Source organism: Cricetulus griseus, chromosome 5 (genome assembly GCF_003668045.3).
Source record: "Cricetulus griseus strain 17A/GY chromosome 5, alternate assembly CriGri-PICRH-1.0, whole genome shotgun sequence".
In the NCBI taxonomy this organism is placed as follows: Eukaryota; Metazoa; Chordata; class Mammalia; order Rodentia; family Cricetidae; genus Cricetulus; species Cricetulus griseus.
Genome location: NC_048598.1, coordinates 113,253,181 through 113,275,295, shown reverse-complemented (window position 1 = coordinate 113,275,295; position 22,115 = coordinate 113,253,181). Strand labels below are relative to the sequence as shown.

Here is a 22,115-nt window from a genome sequence, read left to right as displayed (position 1 = left end):
GCCTCATTACCAGTCCTCTTGTCTGATATAGTAGAATGAGTTTTTTTCTAAATCCTTTTTCATTGTAAAGTTGAAAAACAAACCCTAAACTCAAAAATAAATAGTTTTTTATACCATGTGGCACCAAACATGTCCTAACTGTACTGGTAAAACCCATCCCCTTTTTATATTTTTACATTATTGATAACATCGACTAGGGTTTTTTTTTTTTTCTTTTTGGTAACCACAGGAAAAATAAATACTGAGGTCCAACGTGCACACATGTTCTGCACATCAAAAGGGCAATTTGCTCAACTATGTTTTTTATGTAAGCTATTATTTTTAAGATTTATTTATTTATTATGTATACAGTGTCCTGTCTACATGTGTATCTGCAGGCCAGAAGAGGGCACCAGATCTCATTATAGATGGTTGTGAGCCACCATGTGGTTGCTGGGAATTGAACTCAGGACCTCTGGAAGAGCAGTCAGTGCTCATAGTCTCTGAGCCATCTCTCCAGCTCCTTTATGTAGGCTATTAGTAAGCCCTAAAATACATTTCATTATACTCCTCAGCTCCCTACATGTTATCCATAATGACCCTAAGCATGGTAGAGGCAAAACAAATTTGATGGGACCAAGGTAGTAGATTTTTAAAAAATTAGGGATAATTTGCTTGCTAAAAATAGATAGCACAGGGGAGGCTTTTCTCCCCAAGTTTTGATTAATGGCAAAACAACTGCAAAACTCCAAACAGTCCAGGAGAAGCACCAAGGTGAAGAGAATTAGCCAAGGGGGTGGGAGAGAAGACAAGGCAGGAGCCATGCACACTAAGCTGCCAGCGAGGCAGGGCCCCTGACAGTTCTGAGCTAGGGATGACCTTTATTCATCTTGCCAACTCTCCAAGCCCTTGGATTTCTGGGAACTCCCAAGGCCTTTGGCCCAGCATCGGAAATGACATGGAATTCTTCAACAATGTTCTTTTCAAGGGCCCCACTCTTCCCCAACAGCACGAAAACACAGAGGAAAGGCTATCTGCAGCTAGAGAGCCTCATTCCTATCGAGTCTATTTGCAAAAGATCTTTCCTGCCATCTTGCCAAAATTCAACATGACAGTCCCTTCCATAGCGCCTGGGGTAGATGCCTTCGTTTTAACCTCTGGGCATTTACTACAGCAGGAAATCTTATTTGACCCTTTTCTTCTTTAGCACACTTCTTACTAGGAGATTCTTATATCGAGCAAACATCTGTCATCTGCAAAGTTCTCTTCTGTTTCTATTTTATTTTATTTTTTTGCCTTTGAAATTATGCAAAACAAATCTAACTCCTCTTCCTTTTTATAGCTTAGCAGAAACTTTATGGCAGCTTTAACATCATTCCCCAGCTTCCCAGAACTCCCTTCCCAGCCCTACCCACCCCCAATCCCGGTTCCTTACATAATCATGATTGATCTTCACAACCTTGCTCACCTGCCTATGTGGACACAGTCACCATATTAATGTCTCCCTTAAAATATAGTAGCTATAATTGAATGTAACCTTCCATTCAAGGCATGTGCTGGCCAATGCACCATGCAGAGTTGTTTGAACACCTACCACCACAGATGGAATGCATTAGCTTTGTGAACAGCCATGATACATTCCTACTTCAAATATGAACACCCATTTCCTCAAGAAAACATTTCTATATGCACTGCTATAAAACCAACCCCCCTGAATTACACACACACACACACACACACACACACACACACACACACAAACAATCTGTACTGAAAAGGTTGCATTTTAAAAAACTCAAAATACAGGTCTTCTCATCTATGACCACACAGCTTTTCCTTTTTGTTTCAATCTAATGTTTAGATAGTTACATAGTTCAAGCTGGAAAGTGGTGACTCATGCCTTTAATTCCTGCACTCCTGAGGCAGAGGCAGGCAAATCTCTGAGTCTGAGGCCATTCTTGTCTACAGAGAGAGTTCCGGGACAGCCAAGGCTACACAGAGAAACCCTGTCTGGAAAACAAAAGAACGTAGTCCAAAACACTGCAATGATTTCTAATGCCTGATGGCAGAACATAGTTTGATCTTACTAAATATGAGCTGAATATATAAATCTTGAATCAGTCAGTCCCAAACTGCAGGCATTTTATATTCTCATATGTTCCCAAGTCTGATAAAATGAGCATTCTGTGTCGTCCCCCCCACCCCCCGCTTTATTCTTCAGGAGAGAAAACACCAAGGTTCAAACATACAGGGAGTGAGGAAGCAGTGGGCGGGCTGGGAACACATGAGGGAAAAGGTGACCATTCTGATTCTTGGCATCAGGATTTCATGTTCATGACACTGGCAAACTGGCTTTCCTCCAGCTCTACCCTGGAGCCTTCCCTGTTTTTGAACTTTCACCACACTGAGACTACCAGCCTCTGAATTTGGGGTAAAGCTCATACATCGATCTCAGTTTCCTCTAAATTAAAGGGCCATGTAACAGTCATTGCCTATGAGGTATAAAAAGAAATGCCAAGTCTCCTCTCTCTCTCTCTCTCTCTCTCTCTCTCTCTCTCTCTCTCTCTCTCTCTCTCATGCCTCTCTTATAGCCATGCCAGTATTTCAGGAATTAGAATTGATCGATGAGAATTTGGCAACTCATTATGATTGAAGCTGCCTTCTGAACTGAATATAAACTTACACTTAACGTCCCTTTTCCTTCAAGTGAAGAAAAGTAAATTCAGCTTTCCTTTCTCTTCGACAGACTGTGAATCCAATACAGTCCATTTGTAGAATTAAGCTCCAATCCCTGAATTTGAAAAAGAAAATCTGATTGGCCTCTCCCACTGTGCATTGTGACTTAGGATAGCAAATGGAAAAGTCGAGGTTGAGACTTTTGGCCTTGAACAATCCAGAACCAGGAGAGAAACTCCTGGAAAAACTCTGTGGAGTAAAACCAGCATTTAAAGAATGGAGATTTCTAGAAAAGGCCTAGTAGACCCAAAGAGGAAATGGTTTTGTTTTGAAACTCCTCTGACTCTTTTACAGAGGACCGCTGGCGATGGATTCTTGATTAACTTTTCAGGCTGTTTTGTCCAGAAGCTGACGAGTGACAGATGGATACTGGGAGCAAATTGCGCCAATGCTGGGGTTGGCCATTCTTTTCGGGTCTCTAACAGTCACCACCAACCACACACCAGTGCATGATAGAAGCAGAAAAGAGACAAGGAGGCTCAATATACAATAAACTCCAGCAGCCGCGTGTACCATGTGTTCAGGCACGCTCAGCGTCAAGGAGTCAATTGAAAGCAGCCCCTCAGGATTTCCTGTCACTCACAGGTAACTAACTGCACACAGGAAACTGTGGTAGACTGCCCCCAACAAGGAGCAGCCACAGCAGGTGTTGACGTAAGCTTGAGTTATTCAGGAAGACACCCGATTTCGACTCAGCATTCCTCAGGTCCTTACACAGGAGGCCACTGTCACTGTACCCCACATTCCTTTGGGTTGTCCAGCTCCTCTCCCTCAAAGTCTGGCTTCAAACTCTTTTTTTGTTCAATTTCCACCTGCCGAAATAAAAGATGGAGAACACATCAGGAATAAGAGGCAGAGGAAAAGCACAAAAACAAATGAGCCAAAAGGGCCTCAGAAGGTTCCTGGGATTGCCTGGAATTTTGTGGCTGTTCTGGGCTGCTGCCATAATGGAACCACTAGTCCTGAGTATACCATGATCCCCTTTAAGGTGTGGAATTCCCTCTTCTTTGTGGTCCTAGGGAACTCCTTAATTAATTAATTAATTAATTAATTAACTTTAAGCAAACAGCAAGAGGCTTTATTGCAGTTGTTTAACGAACTAACCCCATTAGCTCGGGCCTTTCATCCATCCATTATGGCGGATGGCTGGGAAAAGACCCCGAGAAACCCCGGGACAAAGATCTTATAGGACAGCATAAGGGGAGTGTCTAGACATACGCACAGGCTCAGGATTGGTGTGCCTCCAGGCTTGGAGGACTTGCCCTGTGTTGATTGGTCAACTGGTTGTTATGGCCCATAGTCCCTAGGACCACAACTCCCAGGGAAGTTGCTATGCTCTGCACATCATTGCTTGTGCACTTGTCCCAGGGAACTCTTATTCTTTCAGAATTGCTCAGATATTATCTTTGCTCCTCAGTAGGGAGACTGGGTTTCCTCTGAATAGTTCTGGTGTCCCTGGCTCCACTATTCCATAGGCTCCATGGGATAGCAGCAAGATCTAGTTCATTTTGCCCAATGGTGTAGAAATCCAGTAGGCAACTGCCGAGTTTATGGAATGAATAAAGAAAGCCTTTTGTAATTGACCACTTAAGCTCCTCCAACTACTTCATTTCTTTTAAATCTCTAAGCTAGTAAGTATCAGAGCATTTACTAGTCTAGCCCGTCTTCTGCAAAATACTATTAAGAAGTTGCCCTTTGAAAGTCACAGGCCTTGGGTAGAGAGACAGCTCAGTGGTTAATACTGGATACTCTTCCGGAGGGCCTGGGCTCTCTTCTCAGCACCTACACAGTGGCTGACCAGTGTCTGTGACTCCAGTCCCAGGGCCTCCTCAGGCACTGCAAACATGTGGTACACAGACATGCATGCAGACAAAACACCCCCATACATCAAATAAATGAACAAATAAATAATCAAATCTTTTTAAAGAGTAGCTCGCCGTAAATAAAACCTCTGATAAGTCAGGAAGGGACTGTTTGAACTAAGGAATTCATCATCCCAGTTGGTCCTCAGCCGTGCATTGAAGATTAGGCTTCTCCACATGGGGTGAGGTGGGGAGTGCTAGGTTTTTCCCTGGCCACAAGATGGGGGAATTTGTAACTTTTGGTAGTTAAAAGGTTTTAGATGACACAACTAAGAAAATATTTAAAGGAATAATACGTTACATAAATCTGCAGGAATCATTATACATAGGAAATTATCAAACAACTTTGCAAAATCCTAATGACTCTCTCTCTCCCCTCTTTGGAAGTCGATCTTCTACCGAAGTCTACAAGTGCTAAAAGTCCTTGTTTTTACAGCGATTTACCTATCATCTGAGTGCTCAGAGGCAGGAAAGCAGAACTTGAACCAGACTGAGCTACAGAGGGAGACCCTGTCTGCAACGTCCCCCCTTCCCTTCCCCAAGAAAACCAGCTCTCCAGCATTGATTGAAGACATCTCATCCCATTGTCACTGTGAAAGGGTTTGGCTTTTAAGCCTTACTCTTACTGCCCTGTGCCCGCCTCTGCTGTGTTCTGATGTACGATTCCTGTAGATGAAATACTCACTTCAGCTTATCACATTCCCAATACTCCCCTGCATTTCCAAGTTCACTCCAAAACACGGATTATGCATGCCACATATGAGTAACAATTATTACTTGGCCCCACGGCTCTTTTTGATATTACTCATGATGTTAGACATTATATTCTTCTCTGTCACCAGCCCCTTAATTCTTTCTTTCCAAACCTTTCTCTTATCCAGGAGAGATTATTTCATTAAAGTCAGAGCTGATTCATCCATGGCTATTAATGGAAAGTTCCTTGATATGAGAAGCGTTTGCTAAAGGAAGAAGGGGGAGGGATGGAATGAACAAATGGACTCGGAAACATCAGCCCGGAGCCCCCTGAGGCTACCTTGTAGCTGTAGTGTGCAGAATAATTGACCCACTTCCTCACACCAGGCTTGTCTTCCACGGAGATGGATCTCACAGCTGCTTTGGAGGCAGAAGTCGTGGGCATGCTGAACTCGACGTTTACGTAATTGGCAAATCTGGAAGGCACTTCCCGGTCAGAGCCAAGTTCAAGGTGGCAAAAGAAACAGTGTGGGTGACCAGAAGCTATAACAGAAAGAAAGAATCCAGAGGTCAATGTCTTCGAGGATGAAATTAAAAAGGAAAAGAAGCCAAAGAGCCACTTTGATAATACTGGCGGTCTGCAGGCTGTGCACCTGGCACTTTTGGAGGGTCTGATACTGAGCAAGAGAGCTTCCGTAGGCAGACATCAGGCTCTGTGTGCCTCAGACTCTCGGATCTGATGCCTCTTGATTACTGCAGCCTAGAATACTAGCATAATAGCCACAGTTGGAGACAGGCTAGAAAGACGGCTCGGCGGTTAAGAGGCCCCGGGTTCAATTCTCAGTACCCACACGGCAGTTCAAAACTGTATGTAATTCCAGTTCCAGGGGATATGACACCCTCACCCAGACATCCATGCAGGCAAAACACCAACACACACAAAATAAATAAATAAATATCAAAGTGACTGAACATCATTTGTAAACAAAAACCAAAACCCCACAGTCTGAGAAACTGGGGCCTTTATGCCTGTTTCGGTCAAAGAACAATGATGACACAGCAGGGACACTACACTAAGGAAGAGGCGCTTATGAGTGAAGAGATGAGATTAGCACTTGACACCTAATAAGACATCAGTGACAGCCACCTGGAGCAAACTGCTTTCCTTTACAAGATGAATTTTCTTAATAGCATTTTATATTCTCAGAGATGCCTCAGGCGTGTTTCTGTGGGTGGGTGACATATGAAAGTGACAGACTTAGAGAAGCACGCATGAAATCGGGGAACACAGTGCAACGGACAGACGATCTGATCTGTAGTCACAGTGTAGTCGTAATGCCTCAGTTGACTTGCAGTTCTCCTGGAAGTGGAAAGGCCTTTGTTCTCTTCTGCCCTGAATTCCCCATCTGGAAAGTGGAGTGGTTAGGAGGGGGTATGAACAGGTGGGTCATACAAAAAATACAGACTTAAATAGCAGTGAGGTACTATGGAGGGTAACTCTATCTACGGGTCAACTGATCTTCACAGGTAAAATTAGGATCTGCTTTTCACTTGATGAGTTAGATCTGAGGGGGAAAAGAGACTTTAGTTCTACGACTATGACATTCGAGCATCACCGTCCTTCATCAGACACAGTGAGAGATGACTGGATGTCCTGTGCCGCTGGACGGTCCACACAGACTCTGTTCCCATCAGATATCCTACACCTCAGATATTTACATTACAATTTATAACAGTACAGTTTTGAAGTAGGAATAAAGTAATTTTATGGTTGTTGGGGGTGGGGGGTGCGCCACAACATGAGGAATTGTATTAAATTAAATGGTTGCCTCGGTAGGAAGGTTGAGAACCACTGCCTTAATGTCACTGAGGTTTCTGGAGGCAAAATAAGCTGTCGCAGATCACAGCTAGAAATTGGCAGAACTGTTTATGACTGTGGGATGTCACTCCTTTGTCTGAGTCATAAGTTCATGGTTCCCAGACATGGAGGCCAGATTGTGGGACAAGAGCGTGGGGATGGAGAGCAGCAAGCGGCGACAGATGAACAGCGTGACATGGCTCTGACTGATTGTGCTTCTCCAAGTAAACAACTCCAATTTTCTTTATTGCTCCGGGCAGGATCTTTCAATCTCGGAGAGTCAGGACATACACACCCACTCTCCAAGGAGAATGCTACAGAGTGAATGAAGTATTTGTTTTTCTCTGTTTCACAAATGTAAAATGCTTTAATGGTAATTTTTTTTTTTTAAAGAGTAAGGCCAGGAAATTGAACTGAAAAATTTGCACTGGTTTCTAGGAAAGGAATTGAAATAAGATACATATAATAATAAGAAAACATGATGGTATCTGAAAATGAAGCTGTTCAATCTATTGTTGTGTGCCACAGACTAATTATAGGGCCATCATTTATCAGCACCACTGACACTTTGCTTCACACTTAAAAGCACCGTCCAATCGCATTCTGAATAAGCTAGCTAGCTATTAGTAATCCTACTTCATAGATGAGAAAAATTAGATTTTTCCGGTTAAGTAAATTGCCTGAGGTCATACCACCATTAAGCAGCAGAGCTGAGAATAAAGATCAGATCTCGCTGACTCTAAACCAGGTCCTAAATACTTGGTACCCTGCTACAGGATTTGCTCACTCCAGTGCACTAGGCCTCTTAACTCCAATAGGAACTTGAACAATTGTTTTGGTCTAAATAGCTTTAACTGATGTTGCTGGAATACTGAGAAGTCTTCCCTTTTTTTAAAAGGTGACTCTCCCTCTTCAGATTGCCTCTAAACGTATTCATTCACAGGAAACTCTGTAAGCCACATCTTGTCCTGCATTCCTAGCCTCAACTATTGAATGTGTAAGGGTGGTGGACAGGTGGGGCAAAGCAGTTTGAGAGCTGGTATAGTTTAATTCATGGTAACACAACTAGTTAAGTCTCTCACTATATATGTTAACTTGTCTTTCTTGATGAAATTTAGCATTAAAATTCAGATTAATTTTTTTGTTTTATTTCTTTAAGAAAAAAAAAAGGGAGGGGGATGCATTACATTTGGTGTGTTTTCTCTTTACCTAGAACAATAAGAACCAGAATCCCAGGGGGAAAAAGTTACTTATGCAGGACCAAATGTTTCATCTCTTAGTGTGTTCTGTGGGCCATGCATGATCCATTGTAGGACCAAGGGGACAGTGTATACAGAGGGACTAGTCTGTTGGGCCTTTGCTGGGATCCAGACTCTTTCATGGTAATGAAAGAACAATCTGTAAAAAGCAATTTCCTAGCTGGGTCATGATGGTGCACACCTTTAATCCTAGCACTTGGAAGGTAGAGGCCAGAAGATTTCTGTGAGTTCAAGGCCAGCGTGGTCTACAAAGTGATTTCCAGGACAGCCGGGGCTACATAGAAACCCTGTCTTGAAAAAAAAAACAAAAACCACCCACCCCCTAAAATGGCAATTTACCAAGTGTAATACCTATACAAACAACTCAGAAAATGGGTTGTAATCAAGAGTTCATCACCAGCTCTTTCGTTTTGTGAACAGGAAGGCAGAAGCTGGGCAATGCTTGCCAGCTATACTGGTTAGTTTTACGACAACTTGACACAAGCTAGAGTCATCAGAGAAGAAGGAGTCTCAATTGGGAAGATGCTTCTATAAGGTTGGGCTTTAGGTAAGCCTATAGGGAATATTCCTAATTAGTGATTGATGGTGAAGGACCCTGACCATTGTGGGCGATGTCATCCCTAGGCTGGTGGTCCTGGGCTCTATGTGAAAGCAGGCTGAGCAAGCCAGTAAGCAGCACTCCTCCTTGTCTCTGCATCTTGATTGCTCTGGTCACCTGTCAACTTGAGCTAAGAGGCCCAAGGACCAAAAGTGATGATAAAAATTTGTCTCCATGGCTGTATTGAAGAAACAACTATTAGTTTATGTGACTAGTGCTGCTCTGGAGCTCTCTTTTCTTTTTCTTTTTCTCTTTTTGGTTTTTCAAGACAGGGTTTTTCTGTTGTTTTGGAGGCTGTCCTGGAACTCACTCATCTATTTGGCTCCATCTATGAGGGAGACCAGTGGTACTGAGAAGAGACCCCTGTCAGTGTTTTTGTGACTTCAAGTGAGTAATGCCATCTCTTAGATTGTACTCTTTCATCTAAGACCCCAGTTTGAAAGCCTGGTACTTTCAGAGCTCTCTCTTCCCTGGGAGGCTTCTTGCCAAAGGAGAATTCAGGGCTTCTTATTTCCACTGTCGGGTGAGGTGGGTCCCGGTGGTCGGCCGAGGCAGCCAGCACATGAGTACCAGGAGGACACAGTGCTGAGCAACGAGTGGGCAAGCACAGTGAAGAAGAAGCCTTCTTAAAACTCCTGTCAGTGTGGAAGCAGAGGCTGGCCGCCCCAGCCTCCAGCACAGAGGTCTGATTGTCTCTTAGGCTCCCACTGCTACACCCAGTGTCAGACACAGAATGCCCGGTGTTTGCCTACTCCCCGGGCAGCCTCAGGAGTTGATTAGACTGCATGGCCTTTTGCTATCTCATCAAATTCCATTTAAGATATGATAATGCAGCCATTCCACACTTGTAGCTGAACATCCTGAACACACTGTATTAATTCAACAGTGCTAATACAAGACAGCATGGGCATGGCGTTTCAACCAGGATTTCAAGCCAGTATTTTTCTTTTTTCCTTCTTTTTGCCTGACTAGCTAATCCACATTTCCTTAACAGATGGGCACAGTTTATTACAGACAAGAGAAGTGGTTTAAAGGCTTGTGGGATCACAGGCTCTTTGCAGGCCACTCAGGTCACTTAGGCATACTCCAGAAAATAAACCCATCACAGCTGGCTATTGCTGCCTTGCTGTCACTCCTAAAGTCTTGCTAGTAACCACCTTCCGGAATCCCTCAGACACAGCAGCACAGTCGCCAGCTGTGGGCAGGACAGTTAGTCTGGGAAGTTTGTTTGTTTAAATCAAACATCCCTTTCTCTATTTTCTGTCTGGTGGGACTCTGGCCCTTTGGACCTTGGTGTCCTGGTTATTTAGTCTCTTTTCCACCAAGAGTCCCAAACCAAACCCTGGGTCTGGAGATATTATGATTGACAGTAGCTAATTGCAGAGGCTCGTTTCTCCCACCTACCGTGTATGTGATTGGTTAGAAACTGGCTCTTTCGCCTTCATGAAGGAGACACAGTTTCCTCTTCAGAACCCACATTCATTCATCTGGGAGTGAATTGCTTCTTGTACTTGAAGGTGCTGGAGAGATGGCTCAATAAGTAAAGTCCTAATATAAGGTCCTGCATTTGATCCTAGGAACTCATGTAAAAGAGCCAGATGTGGTGGAGCTGGCACAGAATCCCAAAGCTGGGGGTGGGCTGGAGAGATGGCTCAGAGGTTAAAGGCACTGGCTGCTCTTGCAGAGGACCTGGGTTCTATTCCCTCCATCAGCATGGTGAGTCATAATCCATTGGAACTCCAGTTCCATGGGATCTAGAACTCTCTTCTGACCTCTGCAGGCAATGTGTCCATGTGGTGCACAGATGTGTGTGCAGCCTGAACACCCAGACACAAAATAATAAAATAATGAAAACAACATAAAGCAAACCACAACTGGGGAAACAAAGATAGGTGGATCACTTGGGCTCCACTGGCCAGTCAATTACATTCCAGGCCAGTGAGAGACCCTTTCGTACAAACAGGGTGGCAAGTACTCTGGCAATGACATCTGATAACATTCTCTGGCTTCTCCACACATACGTACATTCATATACAGTGCATTTGCACACACTCACACACACACACACACACACACACACACACACAGTTCAGAAGCTGCCCTGGAAAGCTGCTCAGCTGAGTAGTGTAATACATTTTATGGGCAGTGAAGAATGGTAAGGTGGGGGAACAGCTGACATATACTAGGTCATTGTGGTTGTACACGCAGAGTTTGGTTGTACACGCAGAGTTTCTAGATTCCTATCCTCCCTTCCCTGTTGCCACCATTTCCAGCACACAACATAATGAAATGCTGCACAGGCATAGGCTGGAGAAGGTTGACCCCCAGCTCTTAAGCAGCCTCAGGGGTTGTCTTCCGGAGAATCCCCACCTACCTGAGTTCTTGTCTGGCAGCCGGTTTATCCTCCACACAATGGCGTTGAAGGCATGCTCATACTTGGCAGTTCCCAGAGTTACTCTCATGACAGGTTCGGAGCCGGAGATACCAGCCGAGCCAAAACTTGCCCCCCGGTTCACTTTGGCTTTCAGAGACTTCTCCCCAAGAACACTTTCCCTGCGGAAGTTCTTCACCCACTCGCTGGGCACTGGGTAGCGAACCATCACATTCTCACAGGGGACCTGAGTGAGAGGGTCCCGGTTAGAAGAGAAGCCAGGAGACATCCTCAGCCAGCTCTGCACCTCTACTTCGGCCCCGTTGATGCTCGCCGCCGTCCTGAGTGTGAAGGGCAAGGTCTTCTCGGCAAACACAGTCCTAAACCGCATTAGCTCAAACCGGCACGCGTCCAAAGGGTTGAACAGAATAACCCGGGAACTGTTGAACACGTCCTCATCCACACACCCGTGGAAACGGCACTCGTGGAGCTTGACCCACTTGGTGGTGGTGGTGGGCATGATGTCCTGACGAGAGACGATTTCGTTGCCTTTGATGAGGATGTCGTTGAGGCCCAGGCGGCACTCGGCGAGCCCAGAGAGGAAACTCAGGATGTGGATCCGCGTCAAGACGCAATGCTGTAGGATCCGGTTGTCTCCTTTGCTTACTGTGCCAGAGAATTCGTCTCTCACATCCACCGTGATCTCCTCTTCGAGGTAGTTTAAGCCAACCGTGCTCAAGTCCATGGACAGCACAGGTAAATCCATGAGACAGTCCTGAACCGCGTGGATGAAGCTCAGGAAGTCATCGTAGTTGGTGGTACCCAGTTTAATCACCTGCTCCCTCTCGGCTGTGTGGGCCACAGCGGGTTTGGGCTGGTATTTCTTCTTCTCTTTGTAAGTGACGCGGTCTATCCTCAAGCTGTGGATCCTCCCATTCTCATCATAGTTTTGGAGCCGGGGTTCTGAAACCTCGTGGCAGATCTCCAGCTTGAACTCACGGAATGGTTTTTCTAGTCCTTGCTCGTAATACAGCTGCAGGTAACCGCTGTCTGTCAGTTTGATGTAGATTGGCCCCCAGTGCCTAGAGGACATGATGTTTTTCTTCTCGGGGATTCTCAGCATCATTGGCCATCCATCTCTGGGCTGAGACAGAGCTGAGGCGGGAGAGTGAGCATCTAGTTCAACCCAGGCTATGGGGTCATCATCAGGCAGGGAGGTACTGCCAACACGATCAGGATCGTCAATTTGGAGTTGTTTGAGCTTCTCAATAGCAGCATCAGGTTGGGGCTGGCTTTTGCCTGAATCCTCAAAACTGATGGCATCCTGGTAGATGACGATGAGAGAATCTCTTTGGCTTTTGCCTGTGGTGCTGGACACCGAACTGTTCTGGGAGCGCCGTTCCTGCTCTTCAAAGAAAGCACTGAATGGGTTGATAGGGGAGGGCTGGACATCCTGGAGGGTCTCATTCAGGAAAGGATTGGTAGCCCTCCAGGGCGGTGCTTCGATTACAGAAGGTGGACGGTTCAAGGGGGAGATGTCCAGCTTCTGAACTTTGGAGAAGTTCATCAATGTGCTCTTGGGCCGGTCCCTCTTAAATGACCCAGTTGAGTTGTAAGGTACATCCGGGATCGCAGTTGCAACAGGCGGCGTACTGGGCTTCATGGGAGAGGTGACTGGTGGCGGCAAAGGGCAGCTGACTTCACTGTCATCAAAAGTGACCCAGCTGGGGAAACGTGCAGTGGTCACTGGTGGAACAGTGGGGTGCCCATTCATGGCTGGACTGCCAGCCCGCCAACTGATAGCCTCCATCTCTACTTCTTCATCTTCCTGGAGGGAGGAGGAATTGTCTGAAAGGAAAAAGAAAAGACACGAATGAGGAGCTGCCACGCAGGACCTTAAAGGAAACTGAAGCCAGGGAGGCAAAGGTTACTAGAATGTTCTCTAGAACCCACTGAATCCCCAAGCAGCTTATTAAGTGTCTCGAGTGCATAAAGCGAATACTCTGAGCATAAGTCACATGATCGTGCAGTGGCATGCTGGAGGTGCCACCACATTAAATGCAGTAAGAATGTGACAGCTTTGTCAAAACAGATGCACTAATGTGTGAAACAGACATTTTCCGCACTTAGCTCTAAGGAGTGTGTTCCTAATCTATAAACATCTAAATGACTCTCCTATGTGAAGTGATACAAGCTGCCTTTTTAAAAATAAACCATATTCTGTCAGTCATAATGACAGTACATAGCCTTAAAATAATTATGGCCCAAACATGATCAATAAGAGTGAATGACAAAATGTGAGCACCCTCAATGTGCATGTAATAAATTCACACACGTGAACAATTTGGTCACTGGTCAGACAGAACATGGTCCAAAACAAACAAACAAACAAACAAACAAACAAAACCAAAAAAACGGACTTCTGTGAGGGGGATTCTTAATGTTTGTGAGAAAACTTCAAGAACACAAGACAAGAATCTTGTGACCTCTGTTTCTCCAAAAACATGGAATTGTTCTTGGACTGTGTTTGCATGCTCCTTCCAGGTACAGTGGATATAGAAGCCAGTTTATTTCAGCTGTTGCTAATTCATATTGCCTCTATGGAGAAGAATGTTTTCTCTATGTGGGGCTTGTCCTTGTGGTTGTATACAACTTGACCTCATGAGAACTTTACTCATGTGACCATGCCCAACCCCCAGAGTATAACTGTCTGACGCTGAATAAAGTTGGCTATTGCATGAGACTCTAGTCCGCTTCACTTTTAGGTTCCATTCTCCCAGGTTCCACTGCCTTTAGGACGGTAAACAGGGGACTGATAAAACTTTAAGTGCACAGTGGAATAATTCCTAACCATGACAGTGGTTACAAGTTTGTAGTAATTCCAGGAAATGATTATAATATAATCTTTCTCTTTTTTTTCTCTAAAGTTTCCATCTCTGGGTCTATGTACTTAATAATTTAAAAGGTTATTGCAAATAAAATTCTTCTGTAACAGGGCCTTCAAGGAAGGAAATAACAGATTTGGGTTTTAATAAGCAAATGGTCCAAACTTGCTGTGAGTTCCTAAGTGTAAGTGTAAGTTCCTAAGTGTATGAGGAAGCTGTGGGAAGGGACCACAGGGCTTTAGCAAGGCGGGATGGAGTTAGATAAAGACAGATAACAGATAAAAAATGTCAGGCACATAGTAGATACTCAAGAGGTTTGCTGCCTAGATGAGGAAGTTTTGGTATGGGGTGTGTGTGTGTGTGTGTGATGCCACCTGCTATTTATTTCTCTTGCCAGTCATTCTGGGTCAACTGGAAAGACACTTGAGTTTTAGGAATGTTTCCTTCATGCCTTTCACATAAAACTATACTGAACCATCAATGCTACACACAATTGCACATATAATTACACATAAAAGGGGTGGCTGGCTTGTTATCCATTCTTCCAAGAAATTCATTCACACAGTTGGCAATTTCCTTAATTAAACAGATCATTTTGAAAGCCAGGCATGGTGACATACACCTGGAACTGCAGTACCCCGGAGACTGAGGCAAGAGGAGTGACATAAATTTGAGGTTCGCCTGGACTATATGGAATCAGACCAGCCAGGCCTACACAGCAAAGTTTTGTCTTAAAGGGGGAAAGAAGGTCTCAGTAACATGTTTTCTTTATAAACTCAAGGATCTGACTTCAAATCCCAGAACTATAGAGAGATTCTTGATAGACAACAGCATTACAACTCTAAAACACACCCACACAGACACACCCACACACACTCGAATTTTGAAAAGGCAAGATAAGCAGCATGAATACATACCTATCTAGAGCCACCCCAGAATACAATGAGCAAAAAGAGCTCTCTATATGTGTACCCCGGCAGAGATGAGTCTTAAGATGTGCTTTTGTAGATGTAGAATGTATTTATTTATTGACTGGAGGAAAAGGGAGAGTGGGAAGGAAACAACCTAAGCTAATAGTATTTATACCTTATCCATTTATTAAATCGTGATTGTGTTTGTAACAAAAGCTAAGGGGAACATTGTGGGTCCATGTAAAATACAGTGAGCAGTCATACAGCTCATGGAATCTCAATGGAGTGGCTCCCTGTAAGACAGTGTCTCCACCCATACAGTCCCTTGCTGGCCATCACTGTTCCCAGGGACATCCCTTCGGCCTTGAGCTCATCCTCACTCAGTGACTTAAGACAAGCTGAGCCCTGTCCCTTTGGAGGGTGACTTTCTGCCAAAGCTGTTTATACTCTTGCCAAGGGATTCCCTTCTTTGGAAACCTTGTCCACAAAATAGGCCTCTTCTCTTCTCCTGAGGCAAAAATTTAAAAAAATAATAATAAATTTTTAAAAAAGGAAGAAAGGGCTTGTCTGTAGTGAAGATCATTTGATCATTTTCTTATAATAAATTCCTTTCAAAACCAAGTTATTTAAAGTTCTAGACATTAGGGACTGAAGCATTAGACTCAATGTACAATTCATTAATTTCAGTGTTGAGAATTGAACTCAGGTTGTCACTACCACAGGGCTACATCCACAGCCATCAAAATTCTCTCTCTCTCTCTCTCTCTCTCTCTCTCTCTCTGTCTCTCCTCTCTCTCTCTCTGCTTTTAAAAGTCACTCAGGAATTCTTACAGGCATTTACCTGAGAACATAACCAGTTTGTCACAATGTACAATGTACAGAGGGGATGTTTATCATAGCAATGGTTAGATCACCGAAAAGCTCAGTGGCTGCAATCCAGTCAAATCAGTGAGTTCCAGGTTCAGCGTGTGACCTTGTCTCAAAACAACAAGGTAGACGGGGGCTGGAGAGATGACGGCTCAGTGAGGACCCAGGGTAAGTGCCCAGCATCCACATGCCTGTAATACCAGTTTGGGGGGAAGGGATAAGGAGGGGGGAGTAGAGGGAAAGGGAGAGGGAGGAGCAAGCTCCTGGCCTATAGTCAATAAACGTTACTGTAGCAAGCAATGTATATAATCACTTCAGAAATGTTAAAGAAGGGAAAAAAGAAAGAAGGTCTACTTAAAATTACATTATTAGTAATTGAACAGAAGAAGGGAAGGAAGGGAAAGAAGGATAGGTAAAGATTCCACAAGCCTAAATCTTTCTATAATTGTTAAAGATAAATCCTCAAAAATGATAAGCATTATGAGGTGGGCAAGTATCTGTATTTCATGTATGCAGACACTGACATCTACAAAGCCACTGTTAACAAAGAATGACAAGAATTCATGGCATTATGACACTGTTTCATCACAAACACACTTTGGACAAGACAAAGGCCCTAAGTTTCCATTATCCTGAAGGTACTAGGAGGCCGCAAAGGTGGTAAGTGGTCCAGATGAGAAGTCCCTAAACTAGTTGAAGGATACTACTGCATGACATCCTGTGGCACGGAAGATACTTTAAAACTTGCATTTTGTTCACTTTGCTTTAAGTATCTATTGTTGTTGTTGTTGTTGTTTTTTACGTTATAAAAGATTAACTAAAACATCTACTAAGTTTGGCACTTCTAGACAAAATGTTGTCTATTTGTCAATAAATGTATAGGTATATTAGAAACACATAATTAAGCTTTTGAAGAAACATGATCAAACACTTGGAGAAAGCTAACTTGGAGCTCCAGGCATGCATGGTTCACATACTTGGCATGGGTTCACACAGACACACACAGATAGCACCTCCTCCCGTCCTTTTGTAAGAAATGGCCATTATAGTCAGAAAAATGGTCTTGGCTGTCAGTCCAAAAGAAAAAGTATTCATCGCAAATAAGATGCATTATTCCCTTAAATGCCTCTACTTATTTGGGCAACAAAGTCAGTCAAACGCCTTCATTCCCTGGTGACAATGCTAACACCCTGTGAGAGCTTTCTCTGATGCCTGGAATCTAAAAAAGCTGGCTCCACCATCCCCTTCTTGGCTTCCCATAAAGTGTGGAAGCTAGCCTTTAGTTCTGTGGAAACTATGAAAGTGACCCAAATAAATAATTGCTATAGTTGCAGCCAGGGTCATGGGTTTTGTAACCTCACAGAACAGCATTTTTCCCTTAGCTAGTTACCTGGTGTCTTATGAACATATAGCCATGGTAAGAAGAGGAAGCCTACGGATTGACAGCCCATGGTGGGGCATCGCTAGCTTTATAGCAAGTGTGTTTTGAGTTAAATGTTTAAATCTGGTGTTCCACAAGCAGGATTTTACTGTTGCTTCCAGTGAAGTCCAACGGTTCCTGAAAGGTCCAGAGCAGGACCACATTAGCGTAATGAGCAATGCAGCTGTGTGTTTTGGGGGCACTGCTTTGTGTGCTCTGTACCCCTCTCCTATTCCTTTGGATTACAGCTTCTTAACTGTTCATTAGGGAACTATTCTCCTTCCAGATAAGTTTTTATAGATTGCAAAACAACAGCCTCCATCTACCACACACACACACACACACACACACACACACACACACACACACACACACACGGCTCCAACAAAGATTCCTTTTGGAAATCTTTAATGGCTTTACTCAAAGACATGCATATGCTAGGGTCTAAGTTAGTCAGATGGAGGATCCCTAAAAAGCTGGCAAGACCTGAGGTAACACTGCCTTGAGAGGGAGTGTGGTGGCACACACTTGTAATGCTGCCTCTTAGAATACATGGTTGGTTCAGTTGAGGTAAACTGTGAGAACCCGTTTCACAAAACCAAGGACAGGAGACGCAGTTCAGTGGTAGAGTACCTGCTAACCTACTTGCACAAGGACCTGGATTTAATGCCCAGCACCACAAAAAATAATAAAAATAAAATAACAAACTGACAAGATTCTCGACCATAGATGGGGGTACACCAAAAAGGGCCAGGGATTTTTCCCATCTCTGCCCATGCTATGGGTCCATCCTGTCCCCCACTGACTGTGAGCATGGTCCTGTGTGTACACTCATTAAGAATCAAATTATGGCCGGGCGGTAGTGGCACATGCCCTTAATCCCAGCCCTTGGGAGGAAGATTTCTGTGAGTTTGAGGTCAGCCTGGTCTACAGAGCTAGCTGCAGGACAGCTAGGGCTGTTACACAGAGAAACCCTGTCTCGAAAAACAAACAACAACAACAAAAAATTAAATTATGTACTACAAGTAGAAATTTGAAAAATGTTTGCAGTTTTTCCAGCACTGGAGACCCTGAGACCATCATGCGAGTGACCTATCAGGGGATGGGTAAAACTGTATAGAAGAAAACCGATATTGCACTTAGCCAGTCAGCTGACTATAGAACTCATGAGCAAGTAAATACCCAAGGAGACCAGCTAAGCCTCACACAGACTGGGATGTTCAAGCCCTGTCCAGATGGATGGTCTAGAGCCACCAAATTTGGAGATGTTTTGTGACAAAGCATAACTCGACATGACAATTTCCTAAAGCCTGGATTTTCTGTTTATTCTGCACACTACTATGTCCTTAGAACAAATTAATTTTGCTTAGTTGAGTTGGCTTCTGTTACTTGCCACGCAAGCTCCTTAGCGTCCAAGTAATACTGATAGATGAAAAGATTTTTGTGGGGTCTACAGATAGATAGGGAGTCCTAGCTAAGACTCTTCAGACTTCTCTGGCTATTGGGCAAAGACATTTCAGCTTCATTACTTTTCTATACTGTTGCTTACACTTTCCACAAGGTGACAAAACAGTTATTTCTATTTTATTGTTTGAGCAATACAAAAGGCACACCTGAAAGTGAAAGTTTGAAAGTAATGAGTTTTGTTATCTGTACCAGAGATTTCTTCTGGGGGGAAAAAAGTCAACCTCTCTGGCCTGGGTGAACCTGTGAGCCTAACCTGATGTGTGTCCCGTGGTCAAGAAGATGCACTCGGAGCTCATTCATCTCCTGGCTCCTTTCTCAAACACAAGAGACCTTAACTCCCTCAAATGCAGAATGGAGACTCTCTTGTGTCAATGTGAGGTCGGACTTGGTGTAAAAGTTATATAAGTATTTGGTATTATTGTGATTATTATTATTATTATTATTATTATTATTTTTTTTTTGGTCTTTGAACTCTTGGGGGGAAGATCTTGGAGATATTTAGCATTGTGGAACCTTTGATAAACCATGAAACAGAAGGCTTTGTGTCTAGTTTCAACTCCACCAAGAGTTGTTGTGTCAATTTGCTCACTATAACTTGGAAGTTTTCTCTAGTCTAGTCCATGGGGTTGTTTGGAAGTAAATATAAAATAGAACACATAAAGTTGCTTCTCATCGCTCGTAGTGAGCAAGCACTGCCTGGCTATGATCCACATTACTATTTGGACACCAAAGCAGTTTCAGGATACTAAGGAGTTTTTCTCTTTATCTCATTCGAATTGGTCAGTCCCAGGTGGGCAGTTACTGCATCTTAACAGAAAACCAGAAAATTAATACCTGTTTTAAAAAAAATAATAGTTGGAAAGCATTCTTGGGATAATATAAACTTGTCTACAGCTACGGACCTGTGATAATAAGCTGTTATATAACAAATTAAAGGCATTATGGCCTTTTCAAGACCATAATTTGAGTATTTCTAGGAAAGGAAATGAAATCAGGTAGCTAGAGGATGGAGGAGAGCGGGATATGTAAGAGCACTTCTATATATCTAGACATGCCAATCCAACAGGGGCCAATTATTTATCTGTTGCCCATCTTTAATGGTATGGAGAATGTACTCCACTAACAAGTAATGTTAGAATCTAAGACCCAGTATGATAGGATGATGAGGTGGCCCTTAAGGAAGTGATTAAGTTCCATGGGTTTGGCCCTAATGTACAACACAGGGCTCTTATAAAAGGGTTTTAGGAAACCACTAGGCCTTTTTGCCCTTCTGCCTTGTGAGCACCAAAGAACTTGGAGTGCTATGTTGGCAGTAGAGATCAGAATCCTCACTGGATACTGAATCTGCCGGCATCTTCATTTTAGACTTCTTGGCCTCTAGAACTGTGAGAAATGAATTTTGACCTTTAATATTAAAAGCACCAGTTTAATATACTCTGGACTAATGCTAATACAACATCTGTCCCTAGGGCGGCAGGGTAAGTGTACTTTTGCCTCTGTTGAGAGTGGTTCAGGATTCCAGGGTATTGAATCTAGTGTGACTTCACATTTGAAATCAGTTCAAAGAAGATTGGTTGTATGCATGTTCCAAGTCGCCATGTTGCAAATTAATAATATTTTCTTCCTATAAACATAAAAATATTACTTTCCTTGGCTTTTAAGGAACAAACTATGTCTTAGGGTTTCTATTGTTGCAATGAAACACCATGACCAAAAAGTAAGTTGGGGAGGAAAGGATTTATTTGGCTTATACTTTCATATCGGTGTTCATCATCTAAGGAATTCAAGAGAGGAACTCAACAGGGTCAGAACCTGGAGGCAGGAATTGATGCATACTTCCTTGCTCCTATACTCAGTAGGGAGCTCAGTAGCTCCCTCCCTCCCTCCCTCCCTTCCTCCTTCCCTCCCTTTTTTGGTTTTTCAAGACAGGGCTTCTCTGTGTAGTCCTGGCTGTCCTGGAACTCACTCCGTAGACCAAGCTGGCCTCAAACTCAGAGCTCCACCTGCCATTGCCTCCTTAGTGCTTGGATTAAACATATACACCACTACTGCCCAGCCGGGCTGCTTTCTTTCTTTTTTTAAAATTTATTTATTATGCATATAACAGTCTGCCTCCATATATGCCTGCATGCCAGAAGAAGGCACTAGATATCATTATAGATGGTTGTGAGCCACCATGTGGTTGCTGGGAATTGAACCCAGGACCTCTGGAAGAGCAGCCAGTGTTCTTAGCCTCTGAGCCATCTCTCCGGCCTCAGGTTGCTTTCTTATAGAACCCAGGACCACCAGACCAGAAATGGAACCAGTCACAATTGACTGGGCCCTCTCCCATCAATAACTAATTAAGAAAATGCTTTATGGCTGGATCTTTTTCAAAAATATTTTATTATGTATACAATGTTCTACTTGCACATTTGCCTGCATGTCAGAAGAGGAAAGAGGGCACCAGATTTCACTATAGATGGTTGTGAGCCATCATGTGGTTTCTGGGAATTGAACTCCTGACCTCTGGAAGAGCAGCCAGTGCTCTTAACCTCTAAGCCATCTCTCCAGCCCCCTATGGCTGGATCGTATGGAAGCACTTTTCTCAATTAAGTTTCCCTGTTTCAGATAACTCTAGTTTGTGTGTCAAGTTGGCACAAGAGCAGCCAGTGCACTAAAAAATATTTGGGAGCTACAGACATACCAACAGATAATGAAGAACACCCAAATCTTGCTGCTGTTTTTGACGATCAACATCACTATTGCAGTACGCTATATTCAAGCTGTAGTTTTCATACACAAACATCCATAAGCACACATGTGGGCCTTATTCTGCAAATGCAGTTTTAGAGTCTGCTTGCCAGGCACAGTGACAACATGCCTATTATCACACTGATTAGGAAACAAGAGGCAGCAGTTTAAGGCCAGCTTTAGCTACAGGTCACGGACCAGCCTGGGCTACATGAGAGTCTATCTCAAAAATCAAATGAAATAAACATTGGGTGAGAATTTTCACGGAACAACATTCAAAAACAAGCAGTGCAAACACAGAAAAAGAAGAGGAGCTGTGGGCAGTGCCTGACTAGGCTATTGACAGACATATTAGGTACACTAAGTGAGGGTGGACCATTAAAGTATCAATTGTGGTTTGCTTATGCAGTATTCGGCCACCTCTGTGGGATCATATAGGGTATATGAAAAGTAATAAAATACGATACTGGATAAAG

General features: G+C 43.6%; 1 protein-coding gene across 2 annotated transcripts in view; it reads right to left on the bottom strand.

The window, feature by feature from the left end:
- Positions 1-2,152: 2,152 nt before the first annotated feature.
- Ston2 (stonin 2) overlaps positions 2,153-22,115 on the bottom strand; it is a 137,587-nt gene continuing 117,624 nt past the window's right edge. For both annotated transcript variants that reach the window (XM_027418645.2, XM_027418646.2), the window contains exons 5-7: positions 11,360-13,204; positions 5,611-5,813; positions 2,153-3,527 (exon numbers count right to left, since the gene is read on the bottom strand). In XM_027418645.2, coding sequence (XP_027274446.1) covers positions 3,444-3,527; positions 5,611-5,813; positions 11,360-13,204 — 2,132 coding nt within the window. In that variant the 3' untranslated portion in view covers positions 2,153-3,443. The remainder of the gene's footprint in view (positions 3,528-5,610; positions 5,814-11,359; positions 13,205-22,115) is intronic.